This window comes from Salvelinus namaycush, chromosome 32 (assembly GCF_016432855.1).
Source record: "Salvelinus namaycush isolate Seneca chromosome 32, SaNama_1.0, whole genome shotgun sequence".
In the NCBI taxonomy this organism is placed as follows: domain Eukaryota; kingdom Metazoa; phylum Chordata; class Actinopteri; order Salmoniformes; family Salmonidae; genus Salvelinus; species Salvelinus namaycush.
In genome coordinates, this window is record NC_052338.1 from 17,828,357 (window position 1) to 17,856,139 (window position 27,783).

The 27,783-nt window shown below is 41.0% G+C and overlaps 1 protein-coding gene across 1 annotated transcript; it reads right to left on the bottom strand.

The window, feature by feature from the left end:
• Positions 1-6,540: 6,540 nt before the first annotated feature.
• On the bottom strand, positions 6,541-10,632 carry LOC120027546 (protachykinin-like). Its single transcript, XM_038972540.1, has 5 exons — positions 10,522-10,632; positions 9,487-9,589; positions 9,223-9,246; positions 6,744-6,800; positions 6,541-6,587 (listed from the first exon to the last, which is right to left on the bottom strand). The coding sequence occupies exons 1-5, from the start codon at positions 10,630-10,632 to the stop codon at positions 6,541-6,543; spliced, it is 342 nt and encodes a 113-aa protein (XP_038828468.1).
• Between the last annotated feature and the right edge of the window lie 17,151 nt (positions 10,633-27,783).

Sequence of the window (27,783 nt, forward strand, 5' to 3'; positions counted from 1 at the left end):
AGGTTCAATTCCGTGCAAGAAGATGTCTTGATTGTGTCACAGGAGACAATAGACAGGATAGCTATAGGTATAGATCAGTTGCGGTCAGTGCCGTTCTATTACAGCATATTGGATGACTGCCATTCATATTCCATTCAGCCAATTCAATGTAACAGCGATAGCTTCAGGCTACTACGTGATACATTTCCCTATACCCATCATGAGGTTGCTACAACCTAGCCTATGAATGAACGTTTATAACGTAGGTGCACACAGTTCGAGAGACACGTTTTAGGTGACAGACAGTGACATTCCGTACGGTCTTGCACACTCTTGCCTGCATCTAGCTGATATAGGACGTAATCATTCGTCCAACAGTTGAAAACAGCGCCCCCGCCTAGACTGGAGGGTAATACCCTGCATAGCTCTGGGTCTCTCATATGGACTGTCACTATCAGTGACACTTGCGATGTCCAACAATAACACAACTATGTTTCTCCCCATTTTGTTCCGTTTGCTTACGTTTTAAGAAACGCTTTTCAACAGAATCCGCGGAATGAATACACCGCTGATCACGCGTAAACACACAGCCACGTTGTATTTCTTCTCGCATCTGCGCTCTCACCTCTTCCCATCGCTTGTGGACTTCAATGCACAACACACCAGCTGTATGTGACCATCCGAAAAAAACCTTTCAAGCCAAACCACTACACACAGCCTGCATCGTTGTCAGCATATTAGCTAAAGTAACGTCCTAGTCAACATAGCTAATAGAACTAATGCGTTAGTAAACCCACTACAATCATGCAGTAACTGCTTACAGTCAGTAAGCACTCACGAGGAACAGTCAGTAAGCAGTTACACCAGGGGCCCCGGTGGCAATAAATTAGTAAAACCACAAGCTTACCTTGACTTGGAAGAGTTCCAGTGTTGTGTTGGTGTTGTGTTGGATAGTCATAGCCAGCTAGCTAACATAGCATCCTGCTGTTTGGGCGGGGTGTTTCAGTAGGCTAAACTAGCTAGCTGCATTTACTAGCTAAAAAACTACAATCTCTCTCTATATACACTTCTCTCTTACTTCTCCAGCATATGGAAGAAATTAATTTGTTCAAAACTGTTCAACTATTGTCTTTCTCTCTCTGAGTCAACTACGCACCACATGCACTACAGTGCTAGCTAGCTATAGCTTATGCTTCCAGTACTAGATTAATTCTCTGATCCTTTGATTGGGTGGACAACATGTCATTTTGTATTTGTATTTATAATGGATCCCCATTGCTGCAAGAGCTCTGATAGGTAGGAGGACATCCTCCAGAAGTTGTTATAATTACCGTGTAAGTCTATGGAAGGGGTTGAGAACCATGAACCTCCTAGGTTTTGTTTTGAAGTCAATGTACCCAGAGGAGGACTGAAGCTAGCTGTCCTCCTGCTACACCTTGGTGCTGCTGAGTCTACTGTAGACCTTCTTTGCAAAATAGTGTGTTTTAATCAATTATTAGGTGACGTGATTATATTTATTATAGTATTGTTTCATCTAAAAAATAATAACTTTAAAAAGTTTTTAAAAATTAATAAAAAATGAAATTCACTGAGGATGATGGTTCTCCCCTTCCGCCTCTGAGGAGCCTCCACTGGTATACATAGACATTCTCCTGTTCTTTACCCAACCTGATAAAGAGAAGTACCCTAAGTCAACTCGTCTTTTAAACATTTTAAATGTCAGAACAGAATTATGATAAAACTTTGTAATGCTTTGATGCCTTGATCAATCCCCAAGGTTATCTTTCTTTGAACATTTCTTATTGAAGAGGATAATGCTCAACACTCACTCACCATTAAAACAGTTGTATTTTATTGAAGCAACTATTAAAAGCTTGACTATTGGGCCATAATCAGAACAGAACATGTTTTTACCCTCCCCCCGTTTTTGTTTTAAGTTATTATCCTAATGAGAGCAAGACCATGACATGGTGTAATAGTGGTCTATAAACCATAATACAGTGTGTGTGTGTGGATGTGTGTTTTTGAATTTATGTGTGGGTTCTTGCGTGAGTGTGTCGTTGAGATAACAATAGAATGTGTTACAGATTTGAATGTCAAGCTGGGAACAACATGATTCAATTGAAGACGAAACATACTTGAGACAGACTCATATAATGGGTTACATTACTTAAGGAAAATAGTGAAACCAAAAGACACACTGGAAGTTGGATGCTAACCATGGTGCATTGATTGCACTTTGTTTTCTCAACTACGAGCCATCTAGAGTCTAGACTGATGGAAATGTATGAAACTACAGCATTAGATGTCTAAAGTGATGTACATAATGCTATGTGTCTGTCTACTGTATTTCATCCTAACCACTACTGATATAAAAAAGTGCTCCATACGCTTGACAATATCTATCTGACGTGTTTTTTGTTGTTGTTGTGTGTGGTCATGATCTTCATGAGTTTGCATTACAATATCTGCACTAGCATACGACTTAAGTATAACGCAATATATTGGGAATGTATTCTAAGTACTATGGGTATCCTAATATGGAAAACTAAAAGGAAAACGCTGCACACTGCTGTTCATGCTTCCAGGTGATATTTATTTACGTTTCGACCCTTAGGTCTTCATCAGGCATCCATATCCCAGGTGGGGGTGGAAGGTCCTATATACAGTGAGGGAAAAAAGTATTTGATCCCCTGCTGATTTTGTATGTTTTCCCACTGACAAGGAAATTATCAGTCTATAATTTTAATGGTAGGTTTATTTGAACAGTGAGAGACAGAATAACAACAAAAAAATCCAGAAAAACACGTCAAAAATGTTATAAATTGATTTGCATTTTAATGAGGGAAATAAGTATTTGACCCCCTCACAATCAGAAAGATTTCTGGCTCCCAGGTGTCTTTTATACAGGTAACGAGCTGAGATTAGGAGCACACTCTTAAAGGGAGTGCTCCTAATCTCAGTTTGTTACTTGTATAAAAGACACCTGTTCACAGAAGCTATCAATCAATCAGATTCCAAACTCTCCACCATGGCCAAGACCAAAGAGCTCTCCAAGGATGTCAGGGACAAGATTGTAGACCTACACAAGGCTGGAATGGGCTACAAGAACATCACCAAGCAGCTTGGTGAGAAGGTGACAACAGTTGGTGCGATTATTCGCAAATGGAAGAAACACAAAAGAACTGTCAATCTCCCTCGGCCTGGGGCTCCATGCAAGAGCTCACCTCGTGGAGTTGCAATGATCATGAGAACGGTGAGGAATCAGCCCAGAACTACACGGGAGGATCTTGTCAATGATCTCAAGGCAGCTGGGACCATAGTCACCAAGAAAACAATTGGTAACACACTACGCCGTGAAGGACTGAAATCCTGCAGCGCCCGCAAGGTCCCCCTGCTCAAGAAAGCACATATACATGCCCGTCTGAAGTTTGCCAATGAACATCTGAATGATTCAGAGGACAACTGGGTGAAAGTGTTGTGGTGAGATGAGAACAAAATGGAGCTCTTTGGCATCAACTCAACTCGACGTGTTTGGAGGAGGAGGAATGCTGCCTATGACCCCAAGAACACCATCCCCACCGTCAAACATGGAGGTGGAAACATTATGCTTTGGGGGTATTTTTCTGCTAAGGTGACAGGACAACTTCACCGCATCAAAGGGACGATGGACGGGGCCATGTACCGTCAAATCTTGGGTGAGAACCTCCGTCCCTCAGCCAGGGTATTGAAAATGGGTCGTGGATGGGTTTTCCAGCATGACAATGACCCAAAACACACGGCCAAGGCAATAAAGGAGTGGCTCAAGAAGAGGCACATTAAGGTCCTGGAGTGGCCTAGCCAGTCTCCAGGCCTTAATCCCATAGAAAATTGGTGGAGGGAGCTGAAGGTTCGAGTTGCCAAACGTCAGCCTCGAAACCTTAATGACTTGGCGAAGATCTGCAAAGAGGAGTGGGACAAAATCCCTCCTGAGATGTGTGCAAACCTGGGGCCAACTACAAGAAACATCTGACCTCTGCGATTGCCAACAAGGGTTTTGGCACCAAGTACTAAGTCATGTTTTGCAGAGGGGTCAAATACTTATTTCCCTCATTAAAATGCAAATCAATTTATAAAATTTTTGACATGCGTTATTCTGGATTTTTTTGGTGTTATTCTGTCTCTCACTGTTCAAATAAACCTACCATTACAATTATAGACTGATAATTTCTTTGTTAGTGGGCAAATGTACAAAATCAGCAGGGGATCAAATACTTTTTTCCCTCACTGTATAGGGACAGTACTTAGTGACATCACTTCCTGAAACAGAAAGTAAAAAATGTATGACAGTACCATACAAAAGTTTGGACACACCTACTCATTCCAGTGTTTTTTTTTAATTTTTACTATTTTCTACATTGTAAAATAATAGTGGAGACATCAAAACAATAAAATAACACATATGGAATCGTTTAGTAACCAAAAAAGTGTTAAACAAATCAAAATATATTTTATATTTGAGATTCTTCAATGTAGCCACCCTTTGCCTTGATGACAGCTTTGCACACTGGTGATAACACCCAGGTGATATTTACTTACAACAACATTTCGACCCTTAGGTCTTCATCAGTCATCCATATCCCAAGTGGGGGTGGAAGGTCCTATATATAGGGGCAGTACTCAGTGACGTCACTTCCTGAAACAGAAGGTAAAAAATGTATGACATAGTTTCACAATATTAACATTCAATGTATCAAAATATATGATCATACACAAGGAATGTGATCAATATTTACAGTAATATACATACACTTACAATATTCAACGAGGATTTAAAAAAAACTATTTGGACATATTGAAACTATAAAAACAGTTTCAAGTCAAACTCCTCATTAAGGCCAAGAGGAGACAGTGTTTTGAGCCTGTGGATCCAGAAAGATTCCCTTTGAAGAAGTTTTCTGGCAATGTCCCCTCCCCTGCATGACATCTTGACCATTTCTATTCCAATGTATCTCAGAGAACTAATAGGAAGTCCAGCTTGTACAAAATGAACAGCAACCAGATTTTTTGTCTCACCTGTCCATATATTGCTGCAGTGCTCACTGGTCCGTGTCTTAAGGCTTTGATGGGGTTTCCCTGTTTAAGACAGGCCACAAGGACATTTCAACATTTAAATAACAATGGTGGACATGCAGGTAATCAGGCCCTTGATGTTAAATCTTTGTCCTGTGCGGGGGTGGGTAAATGAGTTGCATTTGTACATGAAGCTGCATTGAATATTGTATGTGTATGTATATTACTATAAATATTGATCACATTCCCTGTGTATGATCATATATTTTGATACATTGAATGTTAATATTGTGAAACTATGTCATACATTTTTTACCCCCTGTTTCAGGAAGTGATGTCCCTGAGTACTGCCCCTATATATAGGACCTTCCATCCCCACTTGGAATATGGATGCCTGATGAAGACCTAAGGGTCGAAACGTTGTTGTAAATAAATATCACCTGGGAGCATGAACAGCAGTGTGCAGCGTTTTCCTTTCTGTTTTCCATGAGTCTGCCTACAACTCCAGCACCTGCTGAAAGTACCTGGATCTGTGTACTGTCTGTTCTTCAGTGTGAAAGGGAGGGGTTGCCCAATTTTACAACTGTGCTACTTTCTTTGTCCCTCAGAAGGTGCACCACTCCACAATATCTACATCCGTTACACAATTGCCTTTCTTCGCTTTCACAGCATATTCCTTTCGGTGAAAATAAGAAATTCACGTTCCACCAATAAAGAAAATAGTTTTAATATATCAAGCCACAATCACACACAAGTATTCTGTCATATCGTACCATACATCTTGGTTTTATAAACATGACAGTTTGATTTACAGTCAATTTAAACGAGAGCGTGCCCTGATAGAGCAGCATGTACCAGAGTGTACCAGAGTGTGTAGTTTTACAGCACAATCATTTATGAGGCACTAGACAGTGGGCTTGGCAGTGCAATTTTCTACATACCCTAGGGTAGAGCTTTGCTATGATGTTCCACGACAACAGCATTCTCTGGAACATATGTTATGCTGATGGCACTAATACTGTGACATACATTAAATAACATTATGTTTCTGTAAAGTACGGTAGGAGTACCAGATCACACCGTGCGTGGCAAAATTCCGCAAACTTTCCCAAATGTACCAGGATTTCCCAGAAATCATGATCGGAGGATTCTGAGAATTTCTGGTTTACGATTTCCCTTCTGATTTAATCTTAAAACCGGGATTTCCGGAAAACCTGTGAATTTTGGGGAAAACGACCGTAATTTTGTAACCCTCTTCAGATCACACTCCTGCCCTCCTTTGAGCTCCCTTCTTCCTGGACAAATGAAATTGGCACTGTCAGGTACAATACAGCTACGAAACCACGATGTGAAAACAGACATTTTATTATGGTAACTTACAATAACTTTGACTAACTATCCATATTTTGGAGGAAACAAAACTCGGCATCAGACACCCCTTCCACTTGTCTGTAGGAATGACTGGATGAGAAGCGGCCAATAGCAGAGAACTGAAGAAAGACCAACCGGTTAGCGGCGCTTGTCGTAGTTCTGTAGTGTGTTCCACTCATATGAATCTATAGTTGAAGAGAAAGCTTGTAAATAACAGCACAGTTTATTTTCAGATTGTCATTTTAAGCACAGATCCAGCAATTATTGTGGATTTGTAACCAGGCCAGCTAAGAACAGCTCGGTTCGATCAGTCGTGTAAAAAGCTCATATGAGGCCCTTACCTGGTTTCTCTTGGCTCCTCTTACCCATCAGTCCAACAAAGGAGTTAATTTTATGCCCTGGAAGAGAAGAGAAGAGAGGAGAAAAAGGTGTGAGTTTCTTCCCGTAACAGTTAAAACCATTGTCACTGCAATTACAGACAGCGAGTGATGCAGTGACTAGTGTGCAGAACAAAAAGGTGCGAGTTCTTCCAATAACTGCCAATATTATTTACACCATAACCCTAAACTAAACCTAGCCCTAACCTTAACCCTTACCCTTATTCTAAACATGAACGTTACCTTAGCAAGCGGTTGCTTATCAACAGAGAATGTGTTGATAGTATGACCATGTGTAGATCATCTATATGGGACTATCCAAATAAAGTGGGACCCATCATTTTTTGTTAGCGATGCAATGCCTAGTGTATAACCTCGATGGTGACAGAGTGTGATGAATAATACACCTCTCTTACTGATCTCTAGTATCGTACAAATTGACTGACGGACTCCATCCCCTTGCCCTAGTGACTGAGGGATATAGCGACGCCCACCCACAGGTTTTGGAACGAAGGGTTGTGGTTGGAGATTTTTTCCTAAGAGGGCGGGGATAGGATGTACGTCCTGAGGGGACATTTGCGTCCCAGACTGACTGTTGTCTCTGTCAGCCTCTGTCAATCCCCCTAATGGAATATAATATAAGGGTGGAGGGAACGGGGATACGGGGGAGGATGTAGGGGAGACGGGGGAGTAGTGGGGTTATAAAACTCTGCGTGAGACCCCTGGGATACCCTATCTGTCCACACACCCATCATACTCATTCAAATTAAGTGGAGTAAACTCAAATGTGATCAATTTACTTAAATGCTTCAATATTCCCATCAGAGATATGGGAATGATGACGATCATAAAGGGACGATGGCATCATGTGCATCTTCCATTGGTGGTCTAGTCACGAGTCACTTCTCAATTGTCCCTCCGGACATCATAAGTGCTTGGCCCCTCGCTGTGTGTAACATACTAGATATATCTTAATCTGTAGAGATCATATTATATTTATATATATGCACACTGTACAATGTATATATTATATTATAGTTTGTGTCAATGGAAGGGTGAGATGCTCGGGTCCATCGTTCCATCATCAGCGTAACCAATATAATTGAGCGCCTAAATGTCCTTGGGGCATTGATCGAAGCACTCGCTCTATTCCTATCTCTCCCCCTTTCTCTACCACCCTCTCTCTCTCCATCTCTCTCCTTCACTCTCTCTCTCCCTCTATCTCTCTCCATCTCTCTCCTTCACTCTCTCTCTCCCTCTATCTCTCTCCATCTCTCTCCTTCACTCTCTCTCTCTCTCGCTCCTTCTATCTTCCGTCCTCACTCACTTTCTCTCTCTTTGCCTGTAATGACTGATATACCATCATGCCTGCATCAAGGCTCCGGCAACACGTTGGTCTACACGTATTTATGACGTACTTGCTGCCTCCTATCGCTGAGTGGGGGAGTCATTAAGGAAATGCCTCAATGACTGAACAGAGGGGAGACATAGCGAGGAGTCTTCATGGTAGAATTAAGACTACGTATCCTAGCGAGGGACTAGAGTTGTCTTCAAGGCAGAACTAAGACTACCACCTACTGCATCCTAAAATCCCGTCAAACGACCTGTTAGCTGTGTGGGTTGGGATTTAATTAAAATATTTGACAGGTTTATTTTCCTGTCTCTCTCTCTCTATCTACTTTTATTTACCATTATGCAAAAATAAATATAATTATTCAACCCCTGCATTTTGTTAGTTTTTTGCTGCTGGGCAACATTTGGTTTGTGTTCTCCCTCCCATGCATGATAATGAGGACCTGTTGGCCTATGGCACTTGATATGTGACACCAGCCTGTCTTCTCCCTCACCCCCCTCTCACCCCTCTTCTCACCCCACCTCTCACACCATGTCACCCCTCTTGTTAGCACGACTCCTCTCACCCACATAGGAGAACTGGTGAAGTACTGGTGAAGTACAGGTGAAGTACTGGTGAAATACAGGTGAAGTACAGGTGAAGTACTGGTGAAATACAGGTGAAGTACAGGTGAAGTACTGGTGAAATACAGGTGAAATACAGGTGAAGTACAGGTGAAATACTGGTGAAGTACAGGTGAAGGACTTGTGTCATCCCTAATCCCTCCTACTCATGGAGTTAACTCATCACACTTCATCACTTGTCACATGGTCCACCTGGCCTATGTGCAAATAAAGCCATCATCACTTGGGTTGATGTCACAATAGATTTTCCCCAACTTTGCCAAATGGTCTGATTGGCTACCCCTGCCTTACACACTGCCCACACAGTCCCTTTCCCTTTGTAACATAATGTCAGAAAAACGAATTATAACTAAATCATGGCTTAATTTGTTGGTATGCATGGACAATTGCAACATTTTCTGGGAAATGTTCTCCAAGATTAATTTAAAAGATTAATTAATTCATTATTTATACGTTTTTCACTTACTTTTTCGGGTTATCTGTGGATTTGCTGTTGGAATAAAGGGGGGGGGGGGACTTCAGTCAATGTAGTCCAATAATTATCTAATTTATGAATTTATGAATACGCTACAAAACGTGCGTAAATATATTGATATACAGTATGTAATTATTAAAGGCATTAATAATGCATATCAATAATGGCATTCCATTTAATTTCAATAAACGGGAAAGTGCCTTCAAGAGCGTGAAGGGTGAGGACAGGGCGAGGCGCGAGGAAGCACAGTCTTACCGGAGGAGCGTTTCCCCATTAGGCCAAAGAACTGATGCGGCCTCGGTTTCCGCGTCATTCTCCGCAGTATCTCTCCGAATGGGTCAGATGACAGCCACTCGTCCTGCACGAGGGAGAAAATCTAATTAATGGAACATTAGACACCAGAGTAGGGTATAGGACGAGGGGTGGGGACACTGACTCCCTTATAGCCTTCCAACCTATACATTTGTGTAAAATATTGTACACTTGTATAGCACTAGATATAATCTCGCAGAGCAATCAATATATAACAGTAAAGACACCCCCGTGTGAACTTTTATATCCGACCTATTTTTATCTGACGGGGTAGCCTACAGGTCAGCATTAGTCTAAGTAGTAGTCCAACCGCTGCTATGGCTAATGGACCACGCACAATAAAGTGCCCATCAATTATTCAATTCCAGGTCCGTTGGTTCCTTCCCTATTGTATAGCCCACCCGCCTTGTTAAAACGCTTTGCGTAACCTGCTGAATGTTCCCAAACCGACTGCAGATGATGAGAAATAAGAGCCCCGCCCGGAGACTTGGCAGGCGCCCAACCAACCCGCAATGTCAAAGGGAGAACGTGCGCTACATGTGAATAGAGCTTCATTCTAGGACTAAGGTAATGGTGGAAGCACACTGAGCTAAGAGCTCATACTTTATCCCCATTGAATCATAACACATCTTTCACCGACATAGAATTTGTGTTGCTGGTAGAATGTTTGATGTTTTGTCTGTATACATGCGTAATTACGCATGACCAAACTCTCCAAACAGGTGACTTATTTTATAAAAGCATACAAATATTTTAGATTTTTATTTTATTTTATAGAAATTGGTTGAAATTCCATTCAATAATTTTGATGAAACAAAACACAAGGCTGTGCCATCAAATTAAAAAAGTAATTTCCCCATAGTTAAGCAATAATACATTTTCCCATGTCAATTTTTTAAAATTCGTTTAATAGTCGATTCTAACAAACAAATAGGCCTAACATATTTTCTTGTCTTACATCAAATCATTAATGCCTACCGTAATTGCATCGTTCATCCAATAATCAAGATCTTCTTTTGGACCAATTTCTTCACAAAAAACTTGGGCGATAGCAAGAAAAGCTATCACAAGCGGTAGCAGTAATTTCATGATGCAGCAATCTGTTGCGTGCAACTCTTCAGCCGTTTAAGTCTTCTTTCTTCGTTTGTTTCGATTTTCAAAAGTAGAAATAGGCTGTTCGGGCACTTGTAAACTGAGTTTAAATGTTTTTTAGCCACTCTCTATGACTTTTGAGAGCTCGATGTTGACACTTGCGGAAATTGGTATCTTCTCTCCATATAAGTGCCTCAAGCGTGCGCAAAAATGATATGTTCCCTCCTTGGTTGCAACCTCGCCTCAGTTCTATCTCTGCTCCAGTCAGCGAGCTCTGCTGCTCTTTAATGCCTTCACTTTGGTCCTGTTGTGTCTTTGTGACCACACTGTAGTACTGCACTAGGTTATATAGCAAGGGATAGAAGGGTGACAGGTATCTAATTCGCTTTATATCAATTAAGCAAGTACATTTACTTGACAGGTACTTCCTCGGAGCTGTGTGATGACTAATATCCGTTGTGGTATTTTGCATATGGTCAATATTACTTTCAAACGTTCCCCTATGACCCTCCTTGGCACTCAGTGTATTGTTCCCGTTGTAATCGGACTGTCCAAGTGAAGCGAAGGAAGTAAGTGAGCCTGATGACGCACTGAAGTTGAAGGTTTCTACGTAAGTCTTTAAGACCTGTCCTACGCCAAAGCAAAAAATGAATCATAAAAAGAAAGTTGATTTGCACCTTACTTATCAGTGGAATATGTTTTTCTTCACATTGACAGTAGTTTGGATCTGAAAGTCACTTTTCTAAAAATGAATAATTGGAAATTGAATCATTATAATTGCTAAGCTATCCTAAAAGTGGTGTCATCTTTATTCTAATTTAATGTGTTGCATGATGAGAAAATACAAATGTTTTTCTCTTAGATACAGAACCTCATTTGTAGTGATCCATAACCATTTAGTCATTTAAAGAAAAAAAATTCCATAACCCCTTCTCTAAAAGCACACAGACAAGGTTCCCCTATAGGCACTATAGGCTTCTCTCCGAAGTGTGTGTTTTATTTGTCTCTACCCAGATATAGGCTATTTGACAATGGTTCAGGACACATAAAGAATTAACAAAAAAACAGAGCAAACTAGAATGCTATTTGGCCCTAAACAGAGAGTACACAGTGGCTACTGTGACTGACCCAAAATGAAGGAAAGCTTTGACTCAGTGAGAGACTCAGTGAGCATAGCCTTGCTATTGAGAACGGCTGCCGTAGACAGACCTGGCTCTCAAGAGAAGACAGGCTATGTGCACACTGCCCACAAAATGAGGTGGAAACTGAGCTGCACTTCCTAACCTCCTGCCCAATGCATGACCATATTAGAGACACATATTTCCCTCAGATTACACAGACCCACAAAGAATTCAAATATAAACCCAATTTTGATAAACTCCCATATCTATTGGGTGAAATACCACAGTGTGCAATCACAGCAGCAAGATTTGTGACCTGTTGCCACAAGAAAAGGTTAACCAGTGAAGAACTAACACCATCGTAAATACAACCCATATTTATGTTTTATTTATTTTCCCTTTTGTACTTTAACTATTTGCACATAATAGGACATTTGTAATGTCTTTATTATTTTTGGAACTTTCGTGAGTGTAATGACTACTGTTCATTTTTATTGTTTATTTCACTTTTGTTTATTATCTAGTTCACTTGCTTTGGCAATTTTAACATGTTTCCCATGCCAATAAAGCCCTTAAACTGAAATAGAATTGAGTTAAACAGGTGTCTGACCCCACAGAGACAGAGAGGAGCCAGCTGATTTTATCACAAAGCTTGGCTTGTTTAGCAGAAAGGTGTTGGATGTGAAGAGAGAGATGCACTGACACTGACAACACACAGTTCACTGTGTCCACGCAGCTCACCGAGTGCTTGACAACTCAAGTGCCTTTCTCCCAGCCACAATGGACTCCTTTTATTTAAACATGTTAATGGAAAATTGCTCATTTTAATTTGACCAATAAATAACATGAGGTGTCTTTCATTCGCGATGCATATATATAATGTCACTGTCATTTACCATATATATAGTATATATAGGATGATCTAATAGGTCACACTGTCACCATCAATCACATAGTGGGATGTGTACATTTATAACACATAAACCACAATACAAATAGTCTTGAAAGAGCATGAGTCTTGAGCATATGTAGAGACAGAGATACAATGATGATGTGCATAATTTACAATGAGTACTTTAGGATTGACCCAGTCAAAATGTGGACATTTTACAGTGATCCAACCTATAGGATGTGTTCTAATGACACCTGAATCTACTCCTCTTTTTGACATTTGACCTTTTGCCACGTCACATTGTGCCTGTCATCAGATCACATGCATATATTACTAAAACGTTCATATTATAAATAACAAATATTACATTTATGGATCAGTATTGGTCAATCAGCAGTGGCGGGTCTGGAGACAAAGTTATGGTGGATGGATTTACGCTGCTGCTAATATTAATTACATTATCTGTGCTGCCACGGTATCTGTAGTCACCAAGACGCTTTAGATGGAGTTTAATCATCCTCACAACTAGGACTGCTTATCTAATTAACAGTGGGAAGAGGAGAGGTAGTGAGGAGAGAGAGAAGAAGGGAAAAAGAGAGAGGGACAGAGAGGGAAAGAGGGAGAGAGGGAGGGGGAGGAAGGGGAAAGGGCTCTTAAATCAGAAGAAGCGGGTATTCTGTGGGAGAGACAATGGAAGATGGAGACTGAGAGAAAGAGAATATGAAAGAGAGAAGAGGAGAGGGAGCAAGTGAGAGAAGGAGTGAGAGGGAGAGGTGGGAGGGCTATTGAATCAAAGGGTTGAATCTACAGCGTGCTGCTGTAGAGGAAGAATGTGAAGAGAGCCCTGGGAGCGATGGGAGTAAAGAAGGAAGATAAAAGGCAGAGGTAGAAGGGGAGAAGTGGGAGGTACATGGCGAGATGTGAGAGGTAAGAGGGAGGTAGAGAGAGGTAGAAGGAGGTAGAGGGAGTAAAGGATAGATAGAGGAGGAGACAGGGTGGAGAAGGAAGATAAAGGGGAGGTTTGCAGGGTGGAGAGGCAGAGAGAAACAGACAGAACTATGCTAATTATATAAAAAGCTGTAGAGATATGATGGCATGATATGACACAGCATGGCATGGCAGGTGACCGGGGTGAGGCTCTATGTCACCACCATGTAGATAATAGAATCAAGCTTGATTCCCAGCAGGTATCACTCAACATGTCACTACTATCTCCATCTGATAACGTAACACAAGGCTGTATGGGACTCTGAGATTACAGAATCACAACCAACTGTCATCAAGTCCCGTGTCAGAAAACCTTTTTGAAAAAACATTTGATGTTTCTGTTTGGGCTTTTACTATACAAAATAATGTTTTCTCTCTTTCCCTCTCATTCTCTCTCTCTTTCCCTCTCTCTTTCTCCCATTTTCCTCTTTTATCCTCTCCCTCTCTCTCTCCTTTTAGAGACAGAGACTTTCCCACAACAATGAATCCTAAAACATATAAAACAGGATAATGTGTCTCTTGGCCTGGATCATATTGTGGTTTTTGTACCTTACTGAAAGTGTCAGTGGATTTGAATTGCGAGTCATTATGTGGTGCATAAAATGTGTAATCAACAAGTCAGCCTGCTTTAGATAGATAAACAGATAGTAAGAGTAGAGGATAGTCTGATTTTGTGTGGACAATTTTACATATCCCACAGTGATACATGTAATTGTTTGGCAAAGCAGAGTGAATTCTGAATACGTGAGGTTCAAGTGCGTCAGCACATACAATATGAGAGAAACAACAGTATTCTGTCCAAAAAGACGTTAACCAACGTTGGCCGACATCCACACAGCAGATGTTTTGATGGTGTTGGAGGTGTAACTGCGGTATGAGCTGACATCAGTGGAGGCTGGTGGGAGGAGCTATAGGAGGACGGGCTCATTGAAATGGCTAAAATGGAATAAATGGAACGGAGTCAAACATGTGGTTTCCATATGTTGGATGTGTTTGTTAACGTTCCATTTATTCCATTACAGACATTACAATGAGCCCGTCCTCCTATAGCTCCTCCCACCAGCCTCCACTGGTGTGTGCCACAAACCACTCCCTTCCTTATTATTCCTACTGCATTAGAGGTTCAAAACGGAGAAAGTGTAGGCTCTATTAATGGTAGAAATAATGACTCTCAAATGTCAAACCGTTGATGTTAGATTAATGCATGTCTGTGTTTATCCTGGGTTTTTATCACATGACATGTGGAAATTGAAACAGATTCAGATTAATGTATCCATGATAACTAGTGTTGTGTCCGAAAGGGCAACCTATTCACTATATAGTGCACCACTTAGTGCCATTTTGGAAGCAGCCTTAGGTCACAGTGAAGGATACTGTTCTCTATTAATGTACATGGTCTCTTCTGTCACTTGGTTAATTGGGATTGTGTAGAATAATGACATTGAGTGAGATTATCAATGACTGGGCTTCGTTCAAACAGAACGGTGTCACTGTCACAAAGGGATTATAAGGCTTTTGTTAACATGAATCAATGTTCATATTCACAAGGTGAGCAACTATACCAGACTGGAGGTCAGACCACGTTGCAGTGGTTCTGTCACGCTGTATAATGATAGGACAAGTGCAGGAATACGTAATAGGGGGTTTTATTTTCTCCACCCAAACAAAAAAGTGAGGTGTAAACCTCTAAATAATAAACGGGACGAGACCCGTAAAACAAGTCCACAATAACACGTAGCATAGAAGCCGATACAACAGCACAGGTACTCACAAGACCAACGGACATGGTAACAATAACCGAAAAGGACAATGGGGAACCGAGGGCACATATATACAGTACAATTATCTGTAAGGTCCCACAGTCAAGCAGTGCATTTCAAACACAGATTCAACCACAAAGACCCTTCCTAGCTCAGTTGCTGGAGAGGAAGGAAACTGCTTAGGGATTTCACCATTAGGCCAATAGGGACTTTAAAATAGTTACAGAGTTTAATTGCTGTGATAGGAGAAAACTGACGATAGATCAACAACATTGTAGTTACTCCACAATACTAGCCTAATTGAAAGAGTGAAAAGAAGGAAACCTGTACAGAATAAAAAATATTCCAAAACATGCATCCTGTTTGCAACAAGGCACTAAAGCAATATTGCAAAACAATTTGGCAAAGCAATTCACTTTTTGTCCTGAATACAAAGTGTTATGTTAGAGGCAAATCCAATAAAACACATTACTGAGTACCACGCTCCATATTTTCAAGCATAGTGGTTGCTGCATCATGTTATGGGTATGTATGCTTGTAATCGTTAAGGACGGGGAGTTTTTCAGGATAAAAAATATATGGAATGGACTTAAGCACAAGCTAAATCCTAGACGAAAATCTGGTTCAGTATGCTTTCAGCTAGACAATAACACAACTCCAAATCTACACTGGAGTTGCTTACCAAGAAGACAATGAATGTTCCTGAGTGTTCGAGTTACAGTTTTGACTTAAATCTACTTGAAAAAAAGACCTGAAAATGGTAGTCTAGCAACGATCAACAACCAATTTGACAGAGCTTGAAGAACTTTGAAAAGAATAATGGGCAAATGTTGCACAATCCAGGTGTGGAAAGCTCTTAGAGACTTACCCAGAAAGACTCACAGCTGTAATCGCTGCCAAAGGGGCTTCTACAAAGTATTGAAAAACATGTTTTCACTTTGTCATTATGGGGTATTGTGTGTAGATAATTCAATTTAGAATAAGGTTGTAACACAACAAAATGTGGAATAAGTCAAGAGGTATGAATACTTTCTGAAGGCACTGTATAATCTTCAAGCAATAGTTTTCAGTTTTTTCACAGTTTCAGTTTTGAACTATTTAACTTATTTCACCTATTAATTTCACTTTCTGTCCAGGACTGACCATCCTACTGTCATCCACCTTATATGGGCAACACTTTCTGTCCAGGACTGACCATCCTACTGTCATCCACCTTATATGGGCAACACTTTCTGTCCAGGACTGACCATCCTACTGTCATCCACCTTATATGGGCAAAAACATCAGTCCAGGATTGACCATCCTACTGTCATCCACCTTATATGGGCAAAAACTTCAGTTCAGGACTGACCATCCTACTGCCATCCACCTTATATGGGCAAAAACTTCAGTTCAGGACTGACGATCCTACCGCCATCCATCCACCTTATATGGCAACACAATAAAAAAATCCTATTAATGTAGGGTTGTTTCTCAGAGGGAGCCTCATCATCATTCAGACTGTGCTTGGTGTGTCACAGACAATGTCACTACATTGGCTCCACTCCAGTGTTCAATGGTGTGGCTGAGTGTGTCTGTGTGTGTGTGTGTTTGTGTGTGTGTGTGTGCATGTGTGTGTGACAGAGTGTGTGTGACAGAGTGTGTGTGACAGAGTGTGTGTGACAGAGTGTGTGTGACAGAGTGTGTGTGAGAATAGGAGGAATTAAAGGACGTTTGCTGAAGGAGTTAAAGGTTGAGGACAGTCCATATACATGTACACACACTGTACTGACTATTGAGATATTTCTATTCATCTATAGATTGTTAAAATTAAAGTCTCTTTGAAAGGGAAGTTATGAAAATTCAGCTTCAGTGGAGCAGATATTGGTTCTTGTTTGAATTCCAGTAGATATCTGAAGAGTGATCAACAACAGAGACAATCCTCTAAATTGCCAATTAATTAAACAATTAATTAATTATCAAAATATGTTAGGGGGCCTACCTGTTCATGAATATTTATGAGTTAGAGCAGTCGATAACACCTTATTTGGAATGTCCCCTACAGGTGGTTTGTAGATGTTCAACTAACTGTCTACTAGCCCTTACCCTGACCTTAAGCCTACACCAAAAACCATATTTTTTTGTGTTCATACATTTTCACGATATAGACAATTTTGTCTTTGCAGCTTGCCATATGGGACCTCAGTGAGAGGCGGATGAATGGAGGGCTGGCTAGCAGAGGGAGGGGATGAGATTGACTGAGTACCATGCTATACCTCCATTAGACTTGGCAAGCTCTGCCATCGCCCGCCGGCAACATTCCACCGCCAGCCTAAGTAGCCCAGCCACCTTAATTAAAAGCACTCTATCAATGATCCTGAATGGAATAGCGCCCCGGGGCGGAGTGCCGTCCAAAAACGACTGGGATGATTCATTCATAGAACCAGAGAACTCAGTTGGCTGTGACGGCAGGCAGGCAGGCAGGCAGGCAGGCAGGCAGGCAGGCACTGAGTCCCAGCGGGTGAAAATGCAAGCTCTTCCTAGTGTCTTTTATCAGTATTTCCTCCACAACAGTATATCCTCTAGCTATACACTAGACTGTCTCATTCAGATGAGTGTATCTCAGGAGATCATCTGAAGCAGGTCACATCATTGTTCAGGTAGCAGAGCTCTTCTTCTTTCTCTCTTAAGAGAGCCACAAAGGAGCAGACAAGAGTAGAGTGGAAATACAGAGCCTGTCTGAAAGGCCATAGTATATCACTAGCCCACCTGAGACCCCCGTACTACGTATTCCCACAGATCCAGTCAAACAGACAAACTTGAAGGATATGGAAATTCAGGAGAGATATTGAATATGAACGAAACATGAATGGGCAGGTTTTAAAACACTCTGTCTATCAGTGCCTTTATCATTGATCTCTCCCTCCACAAACAGACCCAAGCCATGTTCAAGAGCCTGTGGAACAATAAAGAGTTTATGTCTCTCATTGGTTTTACAGCTGGTGTTAAAAGTTAACATAAGGAAGAGAGAATGCTGTGTAAGTGCACATTTGATAAGGTTATTGATCAGAAGGGATTGATTAGCTATGCCTGAAGCTGTGTGGTATAGTGCCATATTTGATTCTTGATTATTCGTCTGGTACAGTCTTTTGGTCAACGAGTTCATGATCCACCTGCAGTAATATAGAGACGTAAAATGTATCCTCTCTGGTCTACCCAGTCTCCTGAGCTGAGCTGTATGCATTTGTCCAGAATTAATCTAACTGGCCATTACATTGTATGTAGCTTATTGAGAGACCACAGAAGGAACGATTAGATGTCAGGGAATCCAAACGATGGTGGATAAAGGAAGTAGAAAATTGTGAGTGATGTCCTCCTTATGCCAAGCGAGATCGGATACACCTCTGAGTGATGTCACTGTGGTACTGATGGGAAGGCCTATGTAACTGGCCTCAGACGTCATCATTTACTGTCAGACAGACATGGGCATATGCAGGATCTCCCCTTGGTAGAGGGAGAGAGAGCGAGAGAGATAGGGGGAGGGATGGGAAGGAAAGGGATAGATAGAAGAAAGAGGGAGAGAGCGAGACAGAGCGAGAGCGAGGGAGAGAGAGAAAAAGAGAAAGAGAAAGAAAGAAAGAGGTTTGGGGACTGGTTATAGGGAGGGAGAGATTGAGAGAGAGAGGGAAAGAGAGGAAGAGGGAGATAGAGAAAGAGAGAGAGAGTAGGATTAGGAGGAGAGAAATCGTGAGGATGGAAACAGAAAGGGGCATGGTAGAGAGTGTTGCATTCAGTAGTGTTACAGTAGTAGGCTGTATAGAATGGATGTATGACATAGTTCACCCAGTGGTGTTGCAGTAGTAGGCTGTATAGAATGGATGTATGACATAGTTCACCCAGTGGTGTTGCAGTAGTAGGCTGTATAGAATGGATGTATGACATAGTTCACCCAGTAGTGTTGCAGTAGTAGGCTGTATAGAATGGATGTATGACATAGTTCACCCAGTAGTGTTGCAGTAGTAGGCTGTATAGAATGGATGTATGACATAGTTCACCCAGTAGTGTTGCAGTAGTAGGCTGTATAGAATGGATGTATGACATAGTTCACTCAGTATTTATATATATTTTTTATTTTATTTCACCTTTATTTAACCAGGTAGGCTAGTTGAGAACAAGTTCTCATTTACAACTGCGACCTGACCAAGATAAAGCACAGCAGTTCGACACATACAACAACACAGAGTTACACATGGAATAAACAAACGTACAGTCAATAGTACAGTAGAAAAAATAAAAATCTATATACAGTGAGTGCAAATTAGGTAAGATAAGGGAGGTAAGGCATTAAATAGGCCATGGTGGAGAAGTAATTACAATATAGCAATTAGACACTGGAATGGTAGATGTGCAGAAGATGAATGTGCAAGTAGAGATACTGGGGTGCAAAGGAGCAAGATAAATAAATAAATACAGTATGGGGATGAGGTAGTTGGATGGGCTGTTTACAGATGGGCTATGTACAGGTGCAGTGATCTGTGAGCTGCTCTGACAGCTGGTGCTTAAAGTTAGTGAGGGAGATATGGGTCTCTAGCTTCAGGGATTTTTGCAGTTCGTTCCAGTCATTGGCAGCAGAGAACTGTAAGGAAAGGCGGCCAAAGGAGAATTGGCTTTGGGGGTGACCAGTGAGATATACCTGCTGGAGCACGTGCTACGGGTGGGTGCTGCTATGGTGACCAATGAGCTGAGATAAGGCGGGGCTTTACCTAGCAGAGACTTGTAGATGACCTGGAGCCAGTGGGTTTGGCAACGAGTATGAAGCGATGGCCAGCCAACGAGAGAGTACAAGTCGCAGTGGTGGGTGATATATGGGGCTTTGGTGACAAAACGGATGGCACTGTGATAGACTGCATCCAATTTGTTGAGTAGAGTGTTGGAGGCTATTTTATAGATCACATCGCCAAGTCGAGGATCGGTAGGATGGTCAGTTTTACGAGGGTATGTTTGGCAGCATGAGTGAAGGATGCTTTGTTGCGAAATAGGAAGCCGATTCTAAATTTAATTTTGGATTGGAGATGCTTAATGTGAATCTGGAAGGAGAGTTTACAGTCTTTGTAGTTGTCCACATATTCTAAGTCAGACCCGTCCAGAGTAGTGATGTTGGACGGGCGGGCAGGTGCGGGCAGTGATCGGTTGAAGAGCGTGCATTTAGTTTTACTAGCATTTAAGAGCAGTTGGAGGCCACAGAAGGAGAGTTTTATGGCATTGAAGCTCGTCTCGAGGTTAATTAACACAGTGTCCAAAGAAGGGCCAGAAGTATACAGAATGGTGTTATCTGCGTAGAGGTGGATCAGAGAATCACCAGCAGCGAGAGCGACATCATTGATGTATACAGAGAAGAGAGTCGGCCCGAGAATTTAACCCTGTGGCACCCCCATAGAGACTGCAAGAGGTCCGGACAACAGGCCCTCCGATTTGACACACTGAACTCTATCAGAGAAGTAGTTGGTGAACCAGGCGAGGCAATCATTTGAGAAACCAAGGCTGTTGAGTCTCCCAATAAGAATGTGGTGATTGACAGAGTCGAAAGCCTTGGCCAGGTTGATGAATACGGCTGCACAGTAATGTCTCTTATCGATGGCGGTTATGATATCGTTTAGGACCTTGAGCGTGGCTGAGGTGCACCCATGACCAGCTCTGAAACCAGATTGTATAGCGGAGAAGGTACGGTGGGATTCGAAATGGTCGGTAATCTGTCTGTTGACTTGGCTTTCGAAGACCTTAGAAAGGCAGGGTAGGATAGATATAGGTCTGTAGCAATTTGGGTCTAGAGTGTCTCCCCCTTTGAAGAGGGGGATGACCGCGGCAGCTTTCCAATCTTTGGCAATCTCAGACGATACGAAAGAGAGATTGAACAGGCTAGTAATAGGGGTTGCAACAATTTCGGCAGATCATTTAAAAAAAAGAGGGTCCAGATTGTCTAGCCCGGCTGATTTGTAGGGGTCCAGGTTTTGCAGTTCTTTAAGAACATCAGCTATCTGGATTTGGGTGAAGGAGAAATGGGGGAGGTTTGGGAGAGTTGCTGTGGGGTTGCAGTAGTAGGCTGTATAGAATGGACGTATGACATAGTTCACTCAGTAGTGTTGCAGTAGGAATCTGTATAGAATGGAAGTATGATATAGTTCACTCAGTAGTGTTGCAGTAGTAGGCTGTATAGAATGGATGTATGACATAGTTCACTTGTGTCAATAGAGGGAAAAGTGAGTACTCTGGATGTCAAACTACTCCAATTATCCTAATGAACAACAGGAAAGACGTTTTCTAACTTACTGGTCCTTTTGTGTTCTTTCTAAAGATACTGCAGCAGCTTCCCTTTAGATTGAATACGAGTGACAACTACTGATCTACTTCATGTCTCCTTTATGCTTCCTTTGTTGCATGTTTGGTCCTACTCAGAGACAGATCCATGTAGATTCCCTTTATAAAGACATACAGTACCAGTCAAAAGTTTGGACACACCTACTCATTCAAGGGTTTTTTGTTATTTTTTAAACAATTTTCTACATTGTAGAATAATAGTGAAGACATCAAAACTATGAAATAACACACATGGAATAATGTAGTAATCAAAAAAGTGTGAAGAAAATCAAAATACATTTTATATTTAAGATTCTTCAAAGTAGTCATGCTTTGCCTTGATGACAGCTTTTCACATTCCAAGAGTTCAATCTTGGTTTCATCAGACCAGAGAATCTTGTTTCTCATAGTCTGAAAGTCCTTTAGGTGCCTTTTGGCAAATTCCAAGTGGGTTTTCATTTGACTGAGGAGCGGCTTCCGTCTGGCCACTCTATCATAATGGCCTGATTGGTGGAGTGCTGCAGAGATGGTTGTCCTTCTGGTAGGTTATCCTATCTCCACAGAGGAACTCTGGAGCTCTGTTATAGTGACCATCGGGTTCTTGGTCACCTCCCTGACCAAGGCCCTTCTCCCCCGATTGCTCAGTTTGGCCAGGCGGCCAGCTCTAGGAAGAGTCTTGGTGCTTCCAAACTTCTTCCATTTAAGAATGATGGAGGCCACTGTGTTCTTGGGGACCTTCAATGCTGCAGAAATGTTTTGGTACCCTTCCCCAGATCTGTGCCTCGACACAATCCTGTCTCGGATCTCTACGGACTATACCTTTAACCTCATGGCTTGGTTTTTGCTCTGACATGCACTGTCAACTGTGGGACCTTATGTAGACAGGTGTGTGCCTTTCCAAATCAGGTCCAATCAATTGAATTTACCACAGCTGGACTCCAATCAAGATGTAGAAACATCTCAAGGATGATCAATGGAAACAGGATGCACCTGAGCTCAACTTCGAGTCTCATAGCAAAGGGTCTGAATACTTATGTGAATTAGGTATCTTTTTTTTATTTTTTTTTATACATTTGCAAAAAAATCGAAAAACCTGTGTGTAGATTGATGAGGACATGTTATATTTAATCAAGTTTAAGATATAGGCTGTTACGTAACAAAATGGGGAAAACGTCAAGGGGTCTGAATACTTTGAGAATGCACTGTATACACATATACAGTATTCCTGTATAGAGAGATATCTATTATATGCTCTTCACGCACGTCAGTCCCAACAGACAGACACGGCTGTCTTCTCTTTTCTCTGAAGTTTGACAAAGTAAATCAGGTTCACAGATTGTCAGTCAGTGAATAAGATGCGGGACTCCTAGATTGCTTTACCAAATATGGAAATTAGACTAAATTAGATTTTCTTAGCTAAATCTGACAGCCTGAATGGCTGTGGTCCAATGAGAAGGCTTTTGGTCCATGAGGGATTGTTGAACGAGGTCAAAGTAGACAGTTGTGCTGTTGCAATTTTTGAAAGTGATTCTGGACTTTAAATCGTGGTAAGACTGTAAGACTTAAGCAAACAAAAACTATGTCACTGTACATGACTACAATATACCTACCAGAGTGCATTAATGATTGATAATAGCTACTTATTTCTGCTTGTCTAATTTTTATATAAACCCCCACCCTAAGCATCCGAACCACAGAATAACCTTTTGGTTTCTCAAAGATGCTTTTTGTTTAAAACAGTTGACAAAGCCCATTAACAATACATTAAGGTCTATTTAACATGCCACCTGTCTCTGTTCCATTGTCATTGCTATAATTACACTGCAATTATGTGTTTCTTGTGGAACTCTGTTGCTCTCTAGTTTAATGTGAACATTTAGTGTTCACAAGGGCTGTGGAATCATAGACAAATATACAGTATTATTCACAGTACTTAATAGTCAGTATTATTTTACACATCACATGCACATCACTCTATTGTTATTGGCTGATGTCTATGCTTCTGTAGGGCTTATGATTGGTGTTAAGAGGTCATGGCTGGTTAAGCACATACAGTGTCTTCAGAAAGTATTCACACCCCTTGACTCTTTCCAATTTTTTTGTGTTACAGCCTGAATTTAAAATGGATTAAATTGGGATTGTTGGTCACCGGCCTAAACACAATACCCCACAATGTCTAAGTGGAATTATGTTTCTAGAAACTTTTACTAATGAATGAAAAATGATAATCTGAAATGTCTTAATTAAGTTAATAAGTATTCAACCTTTTGTTTTATGTCTAGCCTAAATAAGTTCAGGAGTAAAAATGTGCTAAACAAGTCACATAATAAGTCGCATGGTATCCCTCTGTGTGCAATAATAGTGTTTAACATGATTTTTGAATGACTACCTCATCTCTGTACCACACACATACAATTATCTGTTAGATCCCTCAGTCGAGCGGTGAATTTCAAACACAAATTCAACCACAAAAGACCAGAGAGGTTTTCCAATGCTTTGCAAAGAAGGGCACCTATTGGTAGATCGATAAAAATCAAAAAGCAGACATTGACTATCCTTTTGAGCATGGTGAAGTTATTAATTACACGTTGAATGGTGTATCAATACACCCAGTCACTTCAAAGATACAGGCATCCTTCCTAACTCACTTGCCGGAGAGGAAGGAAACCGCTTAGGGATTTCACCATGAGGCCAATGTTGACTTTAAAATAGTTACAGAGTTTAAAGACTGTGATAGAAGAAAACTGAGGATGGATCAACAACATTGTAGTTACTCCACAATACTAACCTAATTGACAGAGTGAAAAGAAGGAAACCTGTACAGAATAAAAATACTCCAAAACATGCATCCTGTTTGCAACAAGGCACTAAAGCAATATTGCAAGACAATTTGGCAAAGCAATTAACTTGTTGTCCTGAATACAAAGTGTTACATTTGGGGCAAATCCAATACAACATTACCACTCTCCATATTTTCAAACATAGGGGTGGCTGCATCGTGTAATGGGTATGCTTGTAATCGTTAAGGATTGGGGAGTTTTTCAGGATAAAAAGTAAACAAAATGGAGCTAAGCACAGGCAAAATCCTAGAGAAAATCCTGGTTCAGTCTGCTTTCCACCAGACATTGGGAGATGAATTCACCTTTCAGAAGGACAATAACCTAAAACACCAGGCCAAATATAAACTGGAGTTGCTTACCAAGACGAGAGTGAATGTTCCTGAGTGGCTGAGTTTACAGTTTTGACATAAATCTGCTTGAAAATCTATGGCAAGACATGAAAATGTTTGTCTAGCAACAATCAACAACCAATTTGACAGAGTTTAAATAAAGTTGAAAAGAATAATGGGAAAATATTGTACAATCCAGGTGTGCAAAGCACTCAGAGACTTACCCAGAAAGTCTCACAGCTGTAATCGCTGGCAAAGCTGCATTGACTCTGGATGTGAATACTTTTGTAAATGAGCAAAAATGTGTTTTCACTTTGTCATTATGGGGTATTGTGTGTAGATGGGTGAGATAAAAAAAAAAAATCAATTTGGAATTCAGGCTGTAACACAACAAAATGTGGAATAAGTCAAGGGGTATGAAAACTTTCTGAAGGCACTGTACACTGAGTGTAGAAAACATTAGGAACATCTGCTATTTCCATGACATAGACTGACCAGGTGAATCAAGGTGCAAGCTATAATCCCTTATTGATGTCACCTGTTAAATACACTTCAATCAGTGTAGATGAAGGGGAGGAGACACGTTAAAGAAGGATTTTTAAGCCTTGAGACAACAGAGGGTGAATGGGCAAGGCAAAAGATTTAAGTGCCTTTGATCGGGGTATGGTAGTAGATGCCAGTCGCACCGGTTTGAGTGTGTCAAGAACTGCAACGCTGCTGGGTTTTCACACTCAACAGTTTCCCATGTGTATCAAGAATAGTCCAGCACCCAAAGGACATCCAGCCAACTTGACACAACTGTGGGAAGTATTGGAGTTAACATGAGCCAGTATCCCTGTGGAACGCTTTCGACACTTGTAGAGTCCATGACCTGACAAATTGAGGCTGTTCTGAGGGCAAAAGTGGGGTGTAACTCAATATTAGGAAGGTGTTCTTAATGTTTTGTTCACTCAGTATATATTCTTCTTTAGAATAATGTAAAGCGGCGCAGCGGTCTAAGGCACTGCATCGCAGTGCTTGAGGCGTCACTACAGACCCGGATGTTAAGAAGCGCGATTATGCGGGTCATGTTTCGGAGGACGCATGACTCAACCTTCGCCTCTCCTGAGCCCGTGTTGCAGCGATGAGACAAGATCGCAATTGGATGTCGCGAAATTGGGGAGAAAAAGTGTGTAAAAAAAATACAATAAGTAAGAATCATGTAAGCACATAGAAAGTGCTTTAGAATAATGTAAGGATGTAAAGCATCCTTAGCTTGTTCAATCCTCTTTGTCCCTTTAGAGATGTCATGTCCCTGTAGTGGAGAGGTGCATGGGATACACTGTCAGTTGTGTCAAATGATATGTCTATCGAGATGAGTCTCTTCGCCGCTTTTTACTTCTTTCACTGCTTTCAATTATCTGAACTCTGGTTTCAGTTTATTTGCTGAAATAATATGCATGAGTGAAATCAGAAAGAGACACAGCAACTTGCTCTGTGTAACGCATCCCTCGTAGGCATGACATTCCATGGAGTGTTAATGCATTAGAGAGCCTTAAGGAGATGGTTTTTCAACCGAAAACAATCTTTGCATGTGTCTGACTCCAATTTATGAGATATTGACAAACCTCTCTTCCAATGTGAATTACTCCACCTTTCCCGAACACTCGTAAAATTAACGGCAAGCTGAAAACATGTCCTTCAGTCCATTCACAGAAAAAGAAGTCAACAAATGTAGTGAACAGATACTTGTACATACTGTATGTGGAGGATCATCCTTGACTCAAGGTTAGGTTGTAATTTGTAATTTCTCCTTAAACTGAATGAGGCTGACTCTAGAGAAAATCTATTTTTTATAGGCCTACACTAGACCTAATGCCCATAACTGAATCGATTGAAGAAGGAAGCAAAATCATAAGTAAGAGTAAAAGTTTTATTTTGAAAAGGACCTTGAAAAGGGTATTCTGTGAACAAATGATTTTCAAGGTCATGACTTTTCCAGGAATTCCAACAAGGAAATATGCCTGTTAATGAAAGACAATGTCAAACATGTCCAGTAAAATGTTTGTAAAGGTTTCTAAGTATCAAAAACAATATCCATGTGGTAATATAGTTTCGTATCAGCTTCATTGAGTTCATGGACTAGTATGTGGTCTAATAAACTTATGAAATTAACTGCAGTGATATTTGTCTCAAGAGTAAAACTTCTGATGTTGTTTAACTGTAATAGCGGCGATAGGAGATTCAGAACCATTAAAGCGGACAGCGACGGAATTGGAATTCTGAAACTCAGCACCACATGCCACTGGACAGCAACAGTCTGGGAGAAGCACTGGAGATCAATCCAGGAATATCCAAAAGAATGAACGGGAACGGCTCCCCTACAAACGTCTATTTCCTATTCAGCCACATATTGACTTTACAAAACCAAACTTTAAAATTGTAAAAAATACACCTCTCTATTTTATTTTGAATCCCAGCCACATAGGCCTACAGGTAGGTACTAATATATTGGAACTGTAAGTACTATTAGAATTAGATCCATGAACACACACACACACACACTGGATGAACCAGAGTACTTAGCATACACGCACACGCACGCGCACACGTGCACACACACACAGCTATGTTTAGTACAGGCCATATCTGCCTCCTCCTGTATCCACACAAAATATCAAATTTCCTGGGTGCTGAGGCTGAACTCACATTGTACACACAAAGCTGAACCAGAGTCGTTAAATTTATAGTAGCAGATTTTACGGCAAGAGATTAAACGATTGAAAAAATATTTTATGGGGCTCGGTATTAAATTTACTTCTAACAGAAAGTTATATGATGTTATTGATTACAGTAGACTATTAAGACAAGTGTAATATAATTTACATATTGTTGTCATGGTTTAAA